General features: G+C 41.8%; 1 protein-coding gene across 5 annotated transcripts in view; it reads left to right on the top strand.

Moving 5' to 3' along the window:
* Positions 1-21,132, top strand: part of st3gal5 (ST3 beta-galactoside alpha-2,3-sialyltransferase 5) — a 51,307-nt gene that overhangs the window by 18,239 nt on the left and 11,936 nt on the right. For 3 of the 5 annotated variants that reach the window (XM_040015279.1, XM_040015281.1, XM_040015278.1), the window contains 5 exons: positions 13,208-13,325; positions 17,114-17,323; positions 18,245-18,378; positions 19,252-19,438; positions 20,145-20,303. In XM_040015279.1, the coding sequence (XP_039871213.1) occupies positions 13,208-13,325; positions 17,114-17,323; positions 18,245-18,378; positions 19,252-19,438; positions 20,145-20,303 (808 nt within the window). Of the gene's footprint in view, positions 1-13,207; positions 13,326-17,113; positions 17,324-18,244; positions 18,379-19,251; positions 19,439-20,144; positions 20,304-21,132 lie in introns of those variants that run through there. The other 2 variants (XM_040015283.1, XM_040015282.1) reach the window with 2 other exon arrangements.

Genomic DNA, 21,132 nt, shown 5'->3' with positions numbered 1-21,132 from the left:
CTGCCATCAAAAGTGAAACTGAGCTAACTGACTGATGGACCTGTTATTCTAGTTCACCAGGCATCAACGGTAGGGATGGGTATCATTTAGGTTTTATCCGATACCAGTACCAAACCGGTACTTTTGAAATGGTGCCGGTGCTTAAACGGTGCTCGAACCGGTGCTTAAAGAATGGAGAACACAAAATTGGTCCAAAAACCTCTCATGTTCAGCTGTTTTTTTTTTGTAAAAAGACAACAATATTAGCCTTTTCTGCAGCTATAGGGGATTTATGGTATCACTCTTGGCTGGAAGCAGTGCTTGATCAATGGGGAAAAAACACAAACTTTGTCCAAAAACCTCTCATGTTTAGCTGTTTTCCCACTTTTTCTTTGGTCATTTTAGCCTTTTTGGCCAGGGTGAAGGGAGTATCTGCCATCAAACAAGAAGACGGTGTTTGCTAGTTCACCTTACGTGCATTAATTTAATAACGTGGTTAGCCTACTCAATGTAAACTACACACGAACAACATTAAGCTACTCACGCAGAGAAGAACGGCTGCTGCTGCCATCATCATCCGTCATCATTTCTGCTACACTGGCAGGGCTAGGGGCCAGGACTCTCCTCTTCGGGGTCTTTGGGGATGTTGCTAACTCCGGGTCCGATAACAGGCAACCCACCCGCAGTAGATGTGCTCAGTGTGAGGTCTCGGAGCAAGCTATCAAATGCGGCGCATTTCTCAGCTTTTAACAAAATGCTATAAGTCACCAGGTGTTTCATCAGATTCGAGGTGTTACCTCCTTTGTACAGTATCAGCTTAAAGCACTTGTTGCAGGCTGCTGAGTTTGCATCTTTTTCTGTGAAGTACAGCCAGACTTTGACCACTTTGCCTTGGGCATTTTTAATCTGTAGCTCTGCTCTAAAAGAACGTACGTACCTGGGCCCGCCTACTATGCTCGCAAAGGTAAAATGATTGGCTAGAATCCAAAGTGTGTGACATCTCAGGGAAATAAAGCACCGAAATAAAGCACCGAAATGTGTGCTGCTTTTCGGTCTGGTTTCGGTCTGCCATAATGGCACCGGATACCGGTACTCATCCCTATTAAACAGACACCAGGCGGATCTGCCCTCAACATTTAAATACCAATGGACTTTAACAGTCCTGCTCCTTTATAGAGAAACTCACTATTTCTGCCATTACTGGATAGAAAATGATGAATGTAATTTACAGAATAACTGTTCCTTAATATTTTATTTTAACATCAGCCTTCACTGATAGATGCTGGCTCTGTTACAGCTGTGGCAGAGATGTTAACCTAACCTAGAGTCAGAATTCAGTGTCAGTAAATGTTACTGAACAGTTACTGTTACTGACATATTTCTGAGTCTGTATTGAATCTAAAGGCAAACATATTGTAAGATGGATAAGCTGGATTTTAAATATTTCAGTGTAGCTTTGGGATGATGACTTGTCATCAGTAATGGTTACAGATCGTGTTGCGATAAAATAAGCCACCGTGAATGGAAAACATATCCAGTTAGTATACGGCGAGAAATGAGCTGGAGTTGAACTTGAACCGGGTCTGATCCAGTTTATGAACCTTTTAAATTTCATATCCATCCTGACTTGCAAGTGTACTCTGACCTGGGGGTGGTGTGCCAAGCCTTTTGAACCTTTAGGTGGATCCAGTTCTAGGTCGAACCACTGACCCACATAGCAAGCAGGTCTGTCGCTACATCTGGTGTCAAGCCGGCACTGCTGGTTGACTTCTGGCATGGTAAGTGGTACGTCAGCCACATATGGGCCAGGCTTGGCATAGATGGCACGGTCTATGCCAGTGGTTCCCAAACTTTTTTGCCAGGCCCGCCTTTGTTTTACAAGAAAAATGTTCGCGCCCCCCCCCCCCGTGCGCACACGCACACGCACAAACACATCCTCCAACCACACACACCCATATTTTGCTCCATTGCTGTTTATTTCACACCTCAAACATTTAGTGAACAATTAAGCAAATACAAGTAATCTGCAATAAATTACAGCTAGTAAGGAAATAAACTACTAACTCTTTTACGCTACATCCACACCTATATGGGTATTTTTGAAAACGCAGCTGTTTCTATGCGTTTGGGCCTTTCGTCCACACGTAAACAGCGTTTCGAATCACCGAAAACGGAGCTTTTTTAAAACCCCTTTTGTCACAAACTGGTAGTAGAAACTCAAGAGCAGAGCTGTTTGACATCTCCAAAAACAGTTTATTTACAGCACCAGTGCACGATATATACAGTGAAGGGAAAATCCAAACTCCAGGGAATCACGGGGAAGCTCTCTTACACTCGCTCACGTCTTCTTGCCCAAACTCACACACGCTCACACAGCAGGGAGGTCATAGGTCCAGGAAGGAAAGTCTGTAGCAGACTCACAAATCACGAATCACAAGAATACTAAAGCACAGGTTCACAGGAGCTGGGAGAATCACTAACGTCTGTAGTACAATCATCCAGCGACGAGAGGATCTGTGTTCCAGCCTCAAATAGTGCTCCAGGTGATGACAGCTGATGGTTGTCAGGTGTGTGGGCCAAGGGCGGGAGCCTGCAGTGAGTCCAACCAGGCAGAGAGAGAGAGAGAGAAAACCAAACAACACATGTAGCCTTGTGGGGCCGGCCGGGCAGGCATGGAGACCATGACACCTTTTTTGCATTTACGTGTGGACGAGGCGTTACGGTGTGATTATTTTACATGTAGTTGTTTTTTTTCCTGTGTAATAATGTTCAACATTGCTATAAATACATTTTTCAAAAAATGCCTCTCTGTGCAAAATGGGTTTAAAAACATAAACAACTGTGGGATCCTGTTTGTCCGTGATTTAAACAGCCCAACGCTGCTCCCGACGCAGGGAAAAGCTATTCTGCAGGGAGACCTACCTCGGCACTTGTGCAGGTGAAACCAAAGGGAAGATTTGCTTCACCATATTTTCTAGTCTTTGGCTTAGAATGAAGTTGGTTTGGAAACATATTCAGCGATGCTTCATCTCCTGCTTTGCGTTTGTGTGGGCACCCCGTGCTAGCAGTGTCCAAGCGTTTTTTGTTTTTTCCCCCCCTTTTCATACCGCGCCCCCCCTGCAATGGCTCTGCGCCCCCCACACTCTGGGAAGGTCTGGTCTATGCGATGGTATGCCATATCTGGCCCGATTATGGTATTAAGCTGGCACTTGTGACCAGTGTTGGGACTAACGCGTTATTAAGTAACGCGTTACAGTAACTACGTTATTATTGTGGTAACGAGCACGGTAACTAGTTATTATGCCAAAACCGGGAATGCGTTACTCGTTACTGGGATTTAGATAGGCTCGTTATTCGTTACTTCGTGTGGTGGCTGTCGCGGAGCTTCCACAGATTCAATAACATTAGCAAGTGGTGGAAGCCAGCAGGTGGATGAAGGAAAAGGGAGGCAAGAGGAGAGACCCGAAGCGGCTGCTGGTCCGAGAGTGTCAGGTGAACTGAACTTCAGGTAAGAAGTTATGACCTGCAGTCCATCTGGGTCAGATATGAACCAAGTTTAGGTGGAGTTTATTTTCGTTATGCTGACTTTTTCGTACTGCGTGCTAGCTAGCATGAAGGAGTTTCTATACAGCTGGGTGGATGCTATGTTACTGATGTTGAACTTTATTTTGTTCATAAGGTTAATTATTAGAGTTGCCAACCGTCCCGTAAAAAACGGAATCGTCTCGTATTCAGAGAAAATATTACTGCGTTTCGTATTGAGGTGAAAAGGAACACAATTTGTCCCGGACTTCAGCTACAATGAAAAAGACACAAAGCTGGAGTTATTCTGTCGTTACGCTGCACAGCTGCCTCTTCTCCTCTCATTCTCTCACCCTCCCTCTCCTGTTTCTACTTCAATCATGAAACTGATCAATGATCAGCTGATCGGCTTTTCTCTCTCGTTTATTTATCGCCCACTTTGCGCCAGAAAGAGGAAACCAGCGGATGTCGCGGTAAACAACAGCAGCACTTTTAAGCTTGATCAGCTGTTGTTAGAATTTATTTAATATTAATTTCTAGTATCAGCTGATGTTTGCTGGAGCCACAGCTGTAAACCTGCTGGCCATGATATCGGTTTGAATATGTGGTGAGAGGGAAACATGAAGATGAAACCAGGAGACGTCCTTACTGAATCATCAGAGCTGTGATGGAGAAACAGGTTTACCTTTTAGGTGACATGAATGAGTTGAAGGGAAGTTATGAACTGTTTCTGAGAGACAAATAACACCAGGATCCTTTTCTAAGTAGCTGACAGCTGGTAACTGTGCAGGGGCGGGTCTAGCAAAGTGTTGCCAGGGGTCCATGTAGGGCATTAAAAAGGGAAAGGGGGGCACAAGGAAACACTTTCTTATTCTCATTTAAAATGTCTCACTTTTAAAAAAAAAATAATTATCTGAGTCTTGCAACAAACAATTGATAGATTGTTACATATATACCATCAGAACAGTGTACATCACTGTCACAACAGTGTTTGTTTTCATTCAAAGGCTTTATGATTTTTCCTATAATGGTGGGCCGGTCTCTAGTCAAAATGCCCGGGACGATTTTTTTGTCCCAGTCCAGCCCTGTATGCAGCTCATCTGCAGTCTGGTGTTACCTACATCTTCCTATTCAGAAGGCAGAATTTCCGAGTTCTGAGTACAATCGAAAGCACCACGACTGCAGTTTTTGTGTTGGATGTAAAAAGCAGGCTAGGATAGAATCAGGCGTGGGATTTCTCTCGTGGAAATGTGCACATTATTTTTTCCTTTCTATTGGTAGGTGGCACAGTGCACTTGTGGCAAGTAAGCAAGCTAGAAGACTGGCAATCTTGCTGGGTATCCAGTTACGGAAGCAACACATTAACAAGAGAATTCTGAGTAAAACCAAAATTACTTTCCCTAGTAACTAGTTACTCTGAAAGTAACGAGTAACTTGAAGTAACTGAGTTACTTTTGATAGAAGTAACTAGTAATGTAACTAAGTTACTAATTTAAAGTAACTTACCCAACACTGCTTGTGACTAGGGATGGGTACCGGTGTCCAGTGCCATGATGGCACCGGTTCTGACATAAACGGTAGTAACCAGACCGAAAAGCAGCGCACATTTCGGTGCTTTATTTCGGTGCCTTTTTTTCCTGAGCTGTGATACACTTCTAGCCAATCATTTTACGTTTCCGAGGATAGTAGGCGGGTCCAGGTACGTACGTTCTTTTAGAGCAGAGCTACAGATTAAAAATGCCCAAGGCGAAGCCGTCAAAAGTCTGGCTGTACTTCACAGCAAAATATGCAAACTCAGCAGCCTGCAACAAGTGCTTTAAGCTGATACTGTGATACTGTCAAAGGAGGTAACACCTCAAATCCGATGAAACACCTGGCGACGCATAGCGTTTTTTTTAAAAGCCCAGAAATGCGCCGTATGATAGCTTGCTGCGAGACCTCACACCGAGCACATCTACTGTGCGTGGGTTGCCTGTTATCGGACCCGGAGTTAGCAATATCCCCCAAAAACCCCGAAGAGGAGAGTCCTGGCTCCTAGCCCTGTCAGTGTAGCAGAAATGATGACGGCAGCAGCAGCCGTTCTTCTCTGCGTGAGTAGCTTAATGTTGTTAGTGTGTAATTTACGTTGAGTAGGCTAACCACGTTATTACATTAATGCATGTAAGGTGAACTAGCAAACCTCATCATAGCTACATGCGGCTGTCTTCTTGTTTGATGGCAGATATTCCCTTCACCCTGGCCAAAAAGGCTAAAATGACCAAAGAAAAAGTGGAAAACAGTTAAACATGAGAGGTTTTTGGACAAAGTTTGTGTTTTTTCCATTGATTAAGCACTGCTTCCAGCCAAGAGTGATACCATATATGCCCCATAGCTGCAGAAAAGGCTAACATTGTTATCTTTTTACAAAAAACCAGCTGAACATGAGAGGTGTTTGGACCAATTTTGTGTTCTCCATTCTTTAAGCACCGGTTTGAGCACCGTTTGAGCACCGGCACCGTTTCAAAAGTACCTGATTTGGCACCGGTATCGGATAAAACCTAAACGATACCCATCCCTACTTGTGACTGACTGGTGTCATGGCACGGTCTATGTCAACCAGATGTGGGCCAGGTCTGGCAATGATGCACTATTTATGTTCCTGTTTTAGTTTGAAGACCCAAATGCCATGTTTCAACAGCTGTGGTAGTGCCAATCTTGAAAAAGGTTGGTCTGGATGTTGACATGGTTGTAAACTATGGACCCATCTCACATCTGTCTTTTTTGTCCAAGGTCTTTGAAAAAGTGGTTTTCAAGCACCTCACTGAGCATCTGTCAATTAACAATCTGTTTGAAGCATTTCAGTCTGGTTTTAGACCAATTCAATTCAATAAAACTTTATTGATCCTGAAGGTTGACCTCGAAGGAAATTGGGTTAAGGCTGCCGACCTTTGCCAGCACCGACCTACCCTTCTGACCATACATACATTACACAAACATCACATGGGGAAGACAGGTCAGAGAGGTATAACAATGGAAAATGCACCACATGAGGAAAGATAAGGAGAAAAAAAAATAACTCCCCCCAGACTGAGCTCCAACAGGGAGATCAGTTTGAGAACAGAAAAAACACCTCTGCACATAGCACATGAAAAAAACTCTAAATACGCCAAAGAAACACATGACAAGCAACAGGGTAAATGGCAGTAAAGGGTGAGAGACAGCCGATTTAGACAGTACATCCGGGCCTGCAGCCTGTGCGCTGGTCTCCTTGATCCACCGTCAGCATCGGAAGGGAATAAGCGTCGAAGGCGTTTGGAAAGGGAGGGGGGATGAGTGTGTGCATATCAGTGTATATGTATGTGTGTGCGTGTCCAGAGTTCAGCTGAGACAGTGTCCTTCACCCTGCTAGGCTAAGTAAACAGTCTTCCAGCCAACCCAGGTGGCCTTGCATAGAATGGGAAGGAACAGTCTAAACACAGTCGTTATCAGGGAGTTTCTGTGCGGTGGGGCACGGGGTCCCTCAGGGCTCTGTACTTGGCCCACTGCTGTTCTCGCTGTATTTGCTGCCTCTTGGTCTTCTTTTGCATTCTTTTAATGTAACCTTTCATTGTTAAGCTGATGACCTGCAGCTTTAGCCCACTGCTGTTCACCCTGCTAACACATGACTGTACTGCACAGTACAGCTCAGATCACATCATCAAGTTTGCAGATGACACAACAGTGGTGGGTCTCATCACCAACAACGATGAGTCTGAATACAGAGAGGAGGTACAACAGAATAACAGCCTGTCTCTAAATGTTCAGAAGACTAAAGAGATGGTTGTTAACTTCAGGAAGAGCTCAATGGCCCACACCCCATTGCACATCAATGGATCTGCTGCTGAGATGGTCATTAGTGTGAAGTTCCTGGTGTGCACATATCAGCTGACCTCTCCTGATACATAGTGAAGGACACTCTCCACCCCTCACATGCACTGTTCTCCCTCCTTCCATCTGGCAGAGGATTTTGCAGCATTAAAACCGTGACGACCAGACACTGCAAGAGCTTCTTCCCCCAAGCAGGCAGGGCCCTTAACTCACTACCACAGAAGGACTGATATACACATACACCTCTACAGACACCTACAATACTCATCAAAGGACTCAAAAACAACAAAACAAAAACCCACAAATGCACTACAAACTGGACCTGGGAACAACATGCTTATTTGCGCACTCAGTCACATAGCTCTGAACACACACCTAAATTATACTATATTGGCACATTTTGCATTTTGCACGTCTTTGTCATGTCTCGTCAATAATATCCTGACAATAACTTGAAACACTGCAGAGGTTCTTCTTCATGCATTTGTGTTTTCACATATCGATTATTGTAACGCTCTCCTTTGTGGGCTGCCAAAGAAAAGTTTTAGAGGTTTACAGATGGTGCACAATGCAGCTGCTCGCATTTTAACTAAAACTGGAAAATGTGAGCACATTAGTCCTGTACTGAAATCCCTTCATTGGCTAGCTTGTCAGGTTCGAGCAGATTTTAAGGTCCTGCTGCTCACCTACAAGGCTTTAAATCAGGGGTCCCAAATCCCAGTCCACGAGGGCTGGTGTCCCTGCAGGTTTTATATGTGTCCTTGATCCATCACACCTGATTTAAATGGATAAATTACCTTCTCAGCGTGTCTTGAAGTTCTCCAGAGGCCTGGTAATGAACTAGAGATGGCACGATACCACTTTTTTATGTCCAATACCGATACCGATATCGATATCATAAATTTGGATATCTGCCGATACCGATATGAATCCGATATAGTGTTTTTTAATCAACAAAACTGTTTTTTAAATATCTTGCTGCATTTTGTATAAGTTCATACTCAAGTTTAAAACAACAACTACACTAAAGCTATTCTGTTATACCTGTATGCAAAAAAAAATATTTCATAGTTCAGCAATACTGATCAATCTAATAAACTTAAACCTACACCATCCTCCCTATTCTGGTATTTTAAAGAGTACTTAGCATAAATATTAAGCAACCTAACTAATAGGGTTCCAACTCCCAGCAACAACAAAAATAAATAAATAAAAAATAGGGAACCACCCCTCACGTTCCACCTCATGATGTTTAATCGACGTAATTAACCTTAATTTGATGCAGTGTGAAAAAAAATGCACAGAAATCAATTATTTTTCAAGAAATATTAAATAGATTCAACATCTTTCTTCAACAAAATTGCAGACTGCACAGATGGTACCTTCCCAAAGGAAAAAGTACTATAGCTTACTAGGGTATATTAGACTTAACAGTTACTATATACAGTAATGGACTTCTATTCATTTTGCATCAAATTAAAACTTTGGGTGTCAGATAATTATTTATTAAAAGCTAGACATTTTAAATGAGAATAAGAAAGAAAAGTATGTCTTTGTGCCCCCTTTTCCCTGTTAATGCCCTATCGGCCCCCCTGGCTAAACTTTGCTAGATCCGCCCCTGCACAGTTACCAGCGTCAGCTACATAGAAAAAGATCCTCGAGTAGAAAGTAATATTAAATACATTCTAACAACAGCTGATCAAGCTTAAACGTGCTGCTGTTGTTCAGCCGCTGGTTTCCTCTTTCTGGTGCAAAGTGGGCCAAAAGCAAACTAGAGACACGGACTCGCGACAGAAAAGCCGATCAGCTGATCGTTAAGCAGTTTCATGATTGAAGTAGCAGCAAGAAGAGGCAGTCGCTTGTTAAGCTTAACGCAGGAATGCTTTACAAACATTCAGAGATGGACTTACACACTTGCTTTACTTCTCTCGGGGATAACTTTGTCGGAGATGAAATGCCGGATTGCTAGCGAAGCTCCAAATGCTATCCAGACCACCGACAGGTCCCGCATGCCACAGCCGCTCTATCACGTGATGCATACTGCTCCGACGTGCTAACGTTCTGAGGTGAGTTACGGCGTGTTGCAAGTTTTGTGAGGTGCTTTCGTGATATTTAATGGATCGGATTACATTTTTTATTTTTCTCCGATATCCGATCCAGTAATTTAGGTCAGTATCAGACCGATACCGATACGTAATATCGGATCGGTCCAGCTCTATAATGAACTAATCATGCGATTCAGGTGTGTTGACCCAGGGTGAGATCTTAAACCTGCAGGGACACCGGCCCTCATGGACTGGGATTGGCAACCCATGCTTTAAATGGTTTGGCACCTTCATACCTCTCTGACCTTTTACACCTTTATGTTCCATCCCGTGCTCTCCGATCTCAGGACTCTGGCCTGTTAAAAGTTCCTAGAGCCAGAAAAAAGACTATTGGGAGAAGACCCACTTGTTCACCCTATCCTACATGTCTTCATTCTCTGCCATTTAGTCTGTAGGAGCCATAATTGAATGTATTGGATTTTGATGATCACTGGGTTTTTATTTGTTTGGTTGTTATGGGAGTCACGTGGGTGCTAGCGGTGACATAAATGGGCGTTGTCAGTCTGTCATTCACTGGTTTTGATTTTGACAGAGAGGAGGGCTGGGTAGCCGTAGTTTTTGTTGACCGCTGCATTACATGTTCGCTTCGTTATATTAGAGCCTGTGATGTTGTAAGAGTTTGAATCAGGAGCCGATGATACTACTCTGTAAAAATCGCAAAGCACTTTAATTAAACGAGCAAACAATTCCATCTCTCGCATTATTGCGTAACTTTGTCAGCGCGTCAGGCAAATAGGCAGGCTCCATCCCCGGCCTGTAGCGACTGTGGAAGTCGCTACATAGTCTTTGACATTTTTATCGTTTTTAACTTTTATTGTGTTTTTTAACTTGTATTGCTTTTATTCATTTATCTCTTTATTTTCAAATAGCTGTACAGCACTTTGTTTGAAAGTGCTTTATACATAAAGTTATTATTATTATTAATGGAATATTTATGGAATATGCAGCTTTTTCAAGTATTAACTTGGTGGCTTTGGCAATAATGGTAATATGACTGATCCATATGGGCACAAATAATAGACACTTTTTTGTTCTAACGATGTTCCCCGACTTTCAAAATCGGTTTATCGTGAGCACCGACACATGAAACAACTTAAACAATATAACGGCTTCAAGCTCACACTGAGGCCTGTGGACACTGTCAGCCACTGAGACAGTAGACACATGTTTGTGTTTCGTTCGTGAATGTTTCATACTTTAAGGCTGCCTGTTTATTTAAGGGAGATGATACAATACATTATAACTGTACATAATGATATCACAGATGATAGACTAAATAAACAGATTTTAGATAGATGCTTGTGCATTCTTAAAGTCTTATATGTTGAATTGAACTGAGTCTGTCATCTGTTCACAGCCTCTCCCAGTCAGTGCTGTAGTCCATGCCTGTCTCACTGTACATGATGTTTTCAGCACAAACACTTTAAAGGTGATAATTTAATAATACAGACAGCAGTGTAGTCAAACACTGTTAGTTTTATTGGGAATAAACTTTAAAAAAAACCCACTAACAAACATCTGTCTCCTATTTTGTGTGTCATATAGGAAAGAAGCATCAATATCTGATGAGAAGACTTGCTGTGGGTTATTTTGTGGTGTTTGGTGCAGTTTTCTTGTTTTGTGGGCTTGTTTATTTTCAAGGGGAGATGAATATCTCTTACAGGTTGATTTGTTCACATTTTCACATCTTAATTTTTAAGTGAAATGTGTGTTTTCAGTTTATACATTATATGCATATAAGGCAGCCCTTTGCTTTTGCAGTGTTTTTGTGTGGTGTGCTTTTCTCTGTTTTAAAAAAAAAAAAGGGAACAAAGGACATTTAAGTCAACCTAAGATGATTTGTTTTAGTCTTACTGAGGTGATGCAATCATGCATTCTTTTTTTGATAATGTGCTGGAAAAGCTTGAAAATGGACCTTGTAAGTGCTTAAAAGTGCTTGACTTTGACCCTGAAAAGTCGTATGAACCCTGTGCTCAACTTTATCAATCAGGAAATGAATAAACTGACCATCATTTGATGTAACAAACTCAGACTATTAGCTTAACCTGCTTCTTCAGCCTGTTGAATACTGAACAACAGTTTGTGGCTTGGAGTTATCTGCTCAGATCTGTCCTCTCGCAGTGGCTGCTAGTCTGCCAAATGTTTGCTATATTTGCCTTACTGTTCTCAGATAGTGTGCTGTGCCTCTTAAACCACACAGTTTAACCAGAATAGCTGATGTAAGATGGGGAAATGAAACAGTCAGTCAAGTGAACAGTTTCGATTCAGAAAAAAACTGAATCAGACTATAGTTGATTATTTTAAGAAACAGACCCTTGCATTTTTATTTTTTCCCCAGAAGACAGTACCACGTTAAAGTTTCACAAAAGGATAGAGGACAGACAGCTTTTATTACTCTGACTTTTTATTCACTCAGAAGAAAAATTAAGCATAAAGGGCTGCCAATTACCCAGTAAGTGCTTTTCACTGGAGCTCCACAGAGCTGCTCTATGAAGCTCTGATTAATAAAAATAGCAAAACCTGGGCTGATTCCTTGAATAATTATGACAAATGAGCCCTGAGCAGCCAGGTTACAGTGCATTTCTGTCATATGTGCAGACACTTATGATAAACGTTATCTCGTGGAAAGAATTGATAGTTCACAGTGTAGTTTGCACTGTAACTTATCAGCTAGGCTGGTGCAGTTATTTAACGATGCACTTGTTTCTAAGCCGGAGTGGTTTCTCTCCTCGCCTCTTGCATCCTGTTAAGCGTGCATATTGCATGCAGTATAGCTCTCTGTTTCTTCTGAGGCACCTCTGTCAGGACATTGTTTGAAATAGCACCATTTGTGTTCTCTCTCTCACAGCAATAATAATAGCAATAATAATAATAATGGATTGCATTTATATAGCACTTTTCGAGACCCTCAATGTGCTTTACAATTCCACTATTCATTCACTCTCACATTCACACACTGGTGGAGGCAAACTGGGGCAAACTGACAGAAGCAAGGCTGCCATATTGCGCCATGAGCTCCTCTGGCCAACACCAGTAGACCAGAGGAGCCTTATTACAAAGTGTCTTTGAACAGCAGAGGTGCAGAAGTGTGTGCATGTACCACAGAGCTGTGGCTCAGTGTCGAGTCTCACAGGCTTGAAGACATTTATAATTATTAACTTGTTTGATCTGCTGCTCAGCAGAAACGGGCACAAGCAGACATTTTGGACTATGTATTTTCAAGGTTTACAGCTTTTCCTACTGATAAAAACTGATCCCACTGATCCTTTATGGACATTCATATTACACAAAGTAATCAAGAAATAAACAATTAAATGACAGAAGAATTTCTGTTTTGACTACAGTTTAAACAAAAAACAAAATCCACAATGCTTCCTGTAATTTTACACATTTATTTCCTACAGTTTAAGTCCATGAAAATTACTTACTTCCTCATGTAGCTTTCTTTTTTTTGCACAATACCATTTTTTATTTCTTCAAGTCTATTTTTAGCACGAACAAATTATAAATAATAAATATTTAAAATTTGTTCATAAATTATAAATAAATTATGTATGTATTCATTTTACAAGCCCTGTCGTATTCACCTGTTTTATTTTGCTTTTTTGTTTTTAATCTCGAGTTTGTTGTTACGTTGTCTGTTTTCTGCAAAGCACTCATTGAATTGCGGCCAGCTCAACGAAAGGGGTTATAATAAAATGAACTAAATTTCGGGTCATGTTTGCCCTGTGTGCTTTCTGTGTGTGTGTGTTCAGACGTGTGTTGGCAGCAGCTGTCGTGGTTTTACTCGGCCTGGTGTTGGTCTCTATGCAACTGCTGAGCACAGGACCAATCAAACCTGCAGAGTGGGTCATCAACCCTGCACATAGAAAGGTGAGAGCACAGTAGAGCAGAGTGTTCATGGTGTGGATTTAGTGACTTATCTGTATTCAGAAGTGAAGAATTGTGATGGGGTAAAGGTCTGCAAGAGTTCAACATGTGCAGCACTCTGCCCTTCCTTCCTTCTTAAGTCAGACGTTTACATACATCCTGTGTCAAACCAATAGTGTCTACAGTGGAGTAAAAATCTGATATTGGTAGCATAACTGATGTTTATATATATATATATATATATATATATATATACACATATATATACACATATATATATATATACATATATATACACATATATATATATATATATTAGGGGTGCAACGATACACAAAATTCACGGTTCGGTTCGATACTTTGGTGTCACGGTTCGATATTTTCCGATACAAAAAAATGTTCATGCCTTTTTAATTTGTCATTTGTTAAAATTATAAATATATATTTTTACTCAAAAGTACAGTTTTTAAATTTAACCCTAACCCTTGTGCGTGTTTTTTATTTTGACAGCGAATGCGCACCTGCGGACCACTTATGTGCAGCCCTGGTTATATAGCTCGTCATATTGCAGCCACAGAAATTTTTTTGTCCATGAAACCATAAAGCTGCACTTTTTCTTTTTGCCTTATAGTCTCATTTGTCATAACTTCTCCGTTTTGTGGTAAGCTTTTCTTTGGCTGTCACTTCTTCACCCTGACCTGTCTTATTTGGCTCAGCAGAACTAAAATATAAATCCTGCTGCTTTTACATACGCACTCACATAACGCTCAGCGATTCTCTGCGCGATCAACCTCTCACATGTTTAAGCTTGCTGCGGGAGATTTCACTTGTCATGTTTGCGTAGTAAGCTAACGATTGATAAGACGATGTCAGAGGAATTGGTGCACAAATTATCATCACTCACAGATCAGTGCTGTCGCTCTCTATACACAGTTCGCGCGATTGCAAAGTGAAAGCAAAAAACAAGCGCAAATTCAAAGCGATTTCAATATGTCACATATTGACAGTGGCTCACCGATGCCAATGACATAATTACCCAGCTACATTTCCGAAAGAATGCAAAAGCATTGACATATATTTTTCCTTCCTACGGTAGCCTGACGGGCAGGGAAGAGATAGATTTTGGTAGCCCGACTGGAAAAGTCGCTAGCCCCAGGACGTCGGGCTAGTGATATTGCGAGCCCTGTATCTGATTGAGGAATCACTCATCTTTGTAAAAGAGAGTTTATTACAGAGAAATGTCTCTTTCCAAAATAAAAGCTATACTATACGCGTCTTCTGGGCTATATTCTCAGCAGCATATTAAACATATCAGGTCCCCATAAGGAGAATCATGTGCTAACGGCTGTCTAAATGACTCGGGTAAAGTTTGTAGCATGCTTGTTGTTTTTGTCTGCTTCCACTTGTCTTTGCACTAGGATGATGTCGGCGTAAATGTGCAGTCATATTCGTTGTGTTCCCACTAGTGCTGTCAGGTTAATCTCGTTGAAATGACCTTAACGCCACAACACGGCAAATCTCTGTTAACGAGCTACCCCTGATCGCCCCGTGCATGGGGCTAGACAGCCAACACGTTAACGAGCTAACTGCGCTAACACACTAGTTCCCACCCATGTAATTGAGCATTGCGTGGCACATCCAACATACTGTTTTACTTTAGTCCATGACTCGCTTACCTTCAGGGTCATACGTCACATGAAAACCAAAATAGTTCCAAACGCCAGATCTGAATGAGGGTGGGGGAGGTCCATGTTACAAGGAGAGCTTAACTTCTGTCTCCCTAGCTTGCGCTGCGCTCAGTGAATCTGCGTTCGACTACTCCGCCTTGGCTTCACTGTCGAGCGCAGATCCACTGAGTGCTCAACACAGACAGCATCGTACGAAGGAAAGTAAGAAGGAAAGTTGATAAAATAAATTAAAAATGTTGTATTGTTCGATACATATGGGTACCGAACCGAAAGCACTGTATTGAACGGTTCAATATCGATAGAGTATCGTTACACCCCTAATATATATATTTATATATATATATATATATATATATATATATATATATATATATATATATATATATATATATATATATATATATATATGAGATTGATATTTTACTCTAACTGGTAAAACTTATGTTATTTTCACTATAGAGCATGGAAAGGGTGCAACTGTACATTAAATGGAGAAGTTGTACAGAAAGATGATTTCCTGTGTTATTCAGTGGTAATATGAATAATCTCAGTGCGCGCTCCTGTGACTGGCCAGCACGTCATGGAGTGGGTGGGAGGTGTTGTCCAGCATTGTCTGTATCTTGTAAAGCAGCAGTGCAAAAACACTAATATAGTTTAGATTTGGATAGATCTTATTTGACCTTTGACTTTGTTTGAGGGTTTTTTTTTTTACATATTTTGCATTTTCTCAATAATAACACAAGTAATTTTTAACCTATTGCTCGATTAATCAATGGAATAATTAATTGATTACTCGATTTTGAAAATAATCGATAACTGCAGCCGTAACGTGAGCTAATGGTGCCAGTTTTTTTTACACATTAAACCTGATCTAGTTGTTCATCGTTTCATTAACTGGCCCTGAAACTGAGCTGACACTGTCCTGTGTGTCTGCGCTGTTGTTCTGATATAGATGCAAAAACCACAAGAGAACGAGCCTCTGTAACAGAAGACGTGGCGTTTGAAGCCGCTTTGTTTTTTTATAAACCTGAGCCAGGTCATGAAATTAGATAAGCGCCCCGGATGTGAAGTGCTGCATTACACTTTTTACTTAGTGTGCAGACAGCTTGTTGTGTTGTTTTCAGCTTTTTACATAATCCCATCTATCAGATCCATATGTCTTTCAATCAGTTAAACTCTTCCCTTTTGCTAAGATGATCTGCCGTTCGTAGGAGTTTCTTTACCCTACAGAATACAGTTACTTTGTTGAAATAAATAGATTACACGGCGGTCTTTTCCTGTTTCATATGTTCGGCTATGATCTCTCTATTTTTGGTAATTCCACGCTGGTGGAAACCCAAACAAAACACGCATTAAGAGGCTCTAATGCTGGTGTCACAATCTCACGGCCCATGTTACCTCTACTGCGGCCCGCAGAAAGACGTGAAGAAATATTTTTTTTAATTGTTATTCAAAATTATGAAGGCAATAGACAGAGAGTTACAGGCATCGCCCTAAAGAATGCAGCCTGATGGGCAGTGTAGCCCAGGTGTAAGTAAGCTATTAAGACTCAACTGTACACAGTGTTCCTGTTTTCCTCTGAAACAATAAGTTCCGTTGGAGCAGCCTTTCAACGCCTCTCTCTGTCTCTCGCTAGCAAATTTGACCCAGACAACAAAGTAAAGCTAGTTTTCGGCTACGAGCCCGACTCGAACTCGACGGATTAACCAGAGGTCCCTTTACTACGGTTTGGAGCCACGGACCTGTTTTATATACGCGCCGAATAGTTTTCTATACGAGATCGCTGCAAAAAGTGCAGCCTTACCTAATGTCCACCTACTGTTACTCATTTATATTAAGATTTAAACATCTAGTTGGTGTTGGTATGGAGAGTAACCTTCAGTAATAGTAATAAATCACACAGCAATAGGACATTCATGTAGTTGTAAAAAAGCATGATAATATATTAAGTAATCCAAAGTATTCAGAATACGTTACTCTCATTGAGTAACTTAACTGAATGCGTTACAAAATACATTTTGGGGCATATAATCTGTAATCTGTAGTGGAATACATTTTAAAAGTAACCTTCCCAACACTGGCTTTCCTTTCTTCTTCCTGCAGCTGGTGCATGAATATGTGCAGAGAGTCTTAGCGAGTCAGTGTCGCCCTGGCAGCACCAGACAGAGCTTGTTAACTCATCTCCCTGCTTCCAGTCACAACGTCCAGCCCTTCCTGTGGAAAGATGAACCGCTGAACGATGACCTTTTCTTGTATCCCCCGCCGTTTGGGTTCAGAGGTCTTCAGAGCAAAGTAGCAGAACTGCAAAAACTGGTGAATGCAGGGTTTTTTGTTTTGTTTTTTTTTTGGGCAGGGGGGTTAAGATCCTTCAGTATCTGAGTGATTTCCACTGCTCAAAAAATAATAAACACTTCTCAGTAGGGTGGGGGATGAAAATGATCAACCTACAGAGGGCTGAATTCAAAGACACACCCAAAAATGAAAGTGAAAAAAAAAGATGCAGCAGCTAAGCAACTCAAAATGATCCTCAGTAGTTTGCATGGCCCCAACGTGCTTGCATGCAGTGAGACAATGGCTGGTGTCCTGAAACTGATCTTATCCAAATGCAAAACTAGCTAACTAGTGAGAAGAGATAAGGAGGGAAAACATGTGAGCGCCTCCACCTGTGGAACCACTCTTGCTCCTGCGGTTGTCTCTTTGTTCCCCTGGAGCACCTGTTGTTAATTTCATTAAGAGCAGCTGAAAGTAATTAACAACCCCCTCTGCTGCTTCACTGATCACATCAGTATCCCAAAAGTTTAAATGACATCACTTGACTTGACGTACTCTCGCTAGAAAGTGTTCCTCTTATTTTTTGTTCCATTTACACCACAGGTGTCGAACTCCAGGCCTCGAGGGCCGGTGTCCTGCGGGTTTTAGATGTGTCCTTGATCCAACACAGCTGATTTAAATGGCTAAATTACTTCCTCAACATGTGTTGAAGTTCTCCAGAAGCCTGGTAATGAACTAATCAGGTGACTTAGGTGTGTTGACCCAGGGTGAGATCTAAAACCTGCAGGACACCGGCCCTCGAGGCCTGGAGTTCGACACCCCTGGTTTACACTATGCAGAACATATACCACTGCAGCTGAATGCACGTATATACCACAAGTCAGTGGTAAGCCACGGACTTGTGCGCCTGTGCATCAGTCTTTTTCAGAGCACAGATGTAATAGTGTGAATTTCTCTCTGCAGCTACCAGCCTCAGACTCACCACAGCCTGAGAAGGCTGCAGGGAAATGTCAGCGCTGTGTGGTCATGGGAAACGGAGGCATTCTCAAAGGCTTGGAGCTTGGCCCGGTGATTGACCGCTTTGACACCATTATCAGGTCAGAATTGTTGCTTGATGAGTAAACCTGAACAAAATAAACAGCCTACTTCATTAAACAGTGACCATATCGAATGCATGTTTGACCAGGTAAAAAAAAGTCGATACAGCATAGTATTGCAATGTTTGAGGTGGCAGTGACACCAAATATCGATATTTAACTAAATAAATTATTGTTGTATTCGGGTAATATTCCTATAGAACAGGACGGTTACTGAGTGCAAATGTAATAGTTAGATGTGACTTTCTTTCCATAAAGACAGCAGCAGATATGTGATCTTTGACAGTTTATCAGTTAGTAGCTGCAGAGACGTTTTGCATGTAATTACCAACAGATTCACAGGCTGATAGCAGCGGATTGTAAATTGTTAAAAAATGCAATAATATCGCAACGTGAGTGAAATATTGGATTAATATCATATCGTGGGGGGCAGCACGGTGGTTAGCACTGTTGCCGCACAGCAAGAAGGTCCTGAGTTCAGTTCCACCATCAGGCCGGGGGCTTTCTGTGTGGAGCGTGCATGTTCTCCCTGTGTTTGCGTGGGTTCCCTCCGGGTACTCTGGCTTCCTCCCACAGTCCAAAGACATGCAGTTGGTGGGGATAGGTTAATTAATTAATCCAAATTGCCCATAGGTGTGAATGTGAGCGCCAGTGGTTGTCTGTCTCTGTGTGTTGGCCCTTGGACAGACTGGTGATCAGTCCAGGGTGTACCCCACCTCTCGCCCTATGACGGCTGGGATAGGCTCCAGCACCCCCGCGACCCTGAAAAGGATAAGCGGAAGCGAATGGATGGATCATATCGTGGGGTGTTTCTTGATTTCATACTAATATTACTATAGAAAGTCATTCGGCTGTTGGCTCTTTGTCCCTCAGGTTAAACCGAGGTCCACTGGGAAAGTTCAGCATTGATGTTGGGAATCGAACCACCATCAGGATGAGTTACCCGGAGGGCACGCCTCTTAGCTGGGCTGACACAGACCCAGACACTCTGTTTGTGACGGTGGTGTATAAAAGCGGAGACATCAGCTGGAGCTCTGCTATGATCAACAAGCTCTCTGTGGTGAGTAGCACTGCTGAATTCATCTGATCAAACTAACCAGCAACCCACCTTCACACGAATAAATCAGCTCGTGTTCTTGGATTAAAGCTATATTATTTAAGAATATGCCATCTTGGAGAATACACCCTGGAGAAACAGATAAATATGGAAAATCTGACTACTTATAAATATAATGATGGCTGCACCGAGTCAAAAACACTGAGATGTTTAAATGCAGTTAGATGTTAGAATGATCCTGTTAAACTGAATGGAAATAGTAGCAGCACTGTAATAGCACACAGTTTGGGATTGTCTGTAAGGTGAAGATTAGAAATCAATTCTCATATTTTAATATAAAAGCAAGCTTTGAAGAAAATAAATTAGAAAAAGTATTAGATAAAAATAAAAATCATGTGCAGTACAAACAGCCTCTAAGCACGAGAGACATTTTTAAAAATCAGAAAAGCTCTTATCAGACATTATATGTGAGACGTCTGGCTGAAGTGTGCTTCCAGGAATTCCTCCCCTACCTGTGGTTTAATCACATGGATCTCTTGGATTATGTAACGTCTCCGTTGCTAGCTCCATAAGTCATTGTCAACTTGTGAATTCCTCAGTATCATCTTCTACGTGAAAGTGTGACACAGTCTCAGATCTCACTGCTGTTTTCTTGTGAGTCAGTGTTCTGAGCTGTTGAGAAACCAACAGTTTGTGCTTTGTGTTGCAGCCTCTGTGGGATTGGTTCTTTTTCTGGCAGAAGGTTCCAGATAGAATCCCTCTCAAAGCCAGTAAGTTCAGACTTCTAAACCCACATGTGATCAGAGAGACTGCACTGGACCTCCTGAAATATCCTCTTCCCAGGCCACGCCTGTGGGGCTGGGACCAGGTAATTGATGATTCACATACCACACATTAAGTGAAAGTGTGTCTGTTCGTAAATCTGTGGTATAAAGCGGGGAACTCCAGGCCTCGAGGGCTGGTGTCCTTCTGGTTTTAGATCTTTAGATCTTAGTTCATTACCAGGCCTCTGGGGAACAAGACATGCTGAGTAATTTAGCCATGCAATTCAGGACACCTGCACTCAGGCCTGGAGTTCACCCACCCCTAGTTAAAGTGAAAACTGAAGTCAGTTTTAAAAATACTTTTTAAACTTCTGATTCATTGAAGTCGTTTTTGAAATGCCTTTGTATTGTGTTTTGTTTTGTTTTTTAAATTATTTTTCACGTAGAAAGACGGGCTAGCCCAGCTTAGGAATTAAACCTTCTAATAGAGAACAAGTTATATCTGTTTGCACAGTAAAACATCCCTTTGTCCATCTGCCACTGTGCCAAGTGTCAGGTTTAATCGTCATGCCTGCTGTAGCCAGCCTGCAGTCTGCTGTGTTGGAGCAACTCCCCCTTGTGGTCACTTTTGACTATTGCAGTACTATCTAACAGCAGCAGATGTGACCATTTCTGATTTGAGCTCATTTAAGTTGTAATGATCAGATTAGTGAAATTAGAAAATAAAAGCTTAGAAGTGGTTCTGTGTGTCAAGTTATGTTAACCTCTGTCTTCGACTCTGTTGGAGTAATAAAGTCATTCTGAACAAGAATAAAGTTGTTACTCAGCGCTGAGGTTTCTAATGGAGCTCACTGAGCTGCTGTTCTCATGAGCTACAGGCAGACATGGGAAAGGTGTTAACAAAAGGCTAACATCGTGATACTATCGGTTTAC

Source organism: Simochromis diagramma, unplaced genomic scaffold (genome assembly GCF_900408965.1).
Source record: "Simochromis diagramma unplaced genomic scaffold, fSimDia1.1 OVJJ01000685.1, whole genome shotgun sequence".
Taxonomy (NCBI): Eukaryota; Metazoa; Chordata; class Actinopteri; order Cichliformes; family Cichlidae; genus Simochromis; species Simochromis diagramma.
Note: the sequence above shows the minus strand (reverse complement) of the source record. Positions and strands in the feature narration are given on the sequence as shown.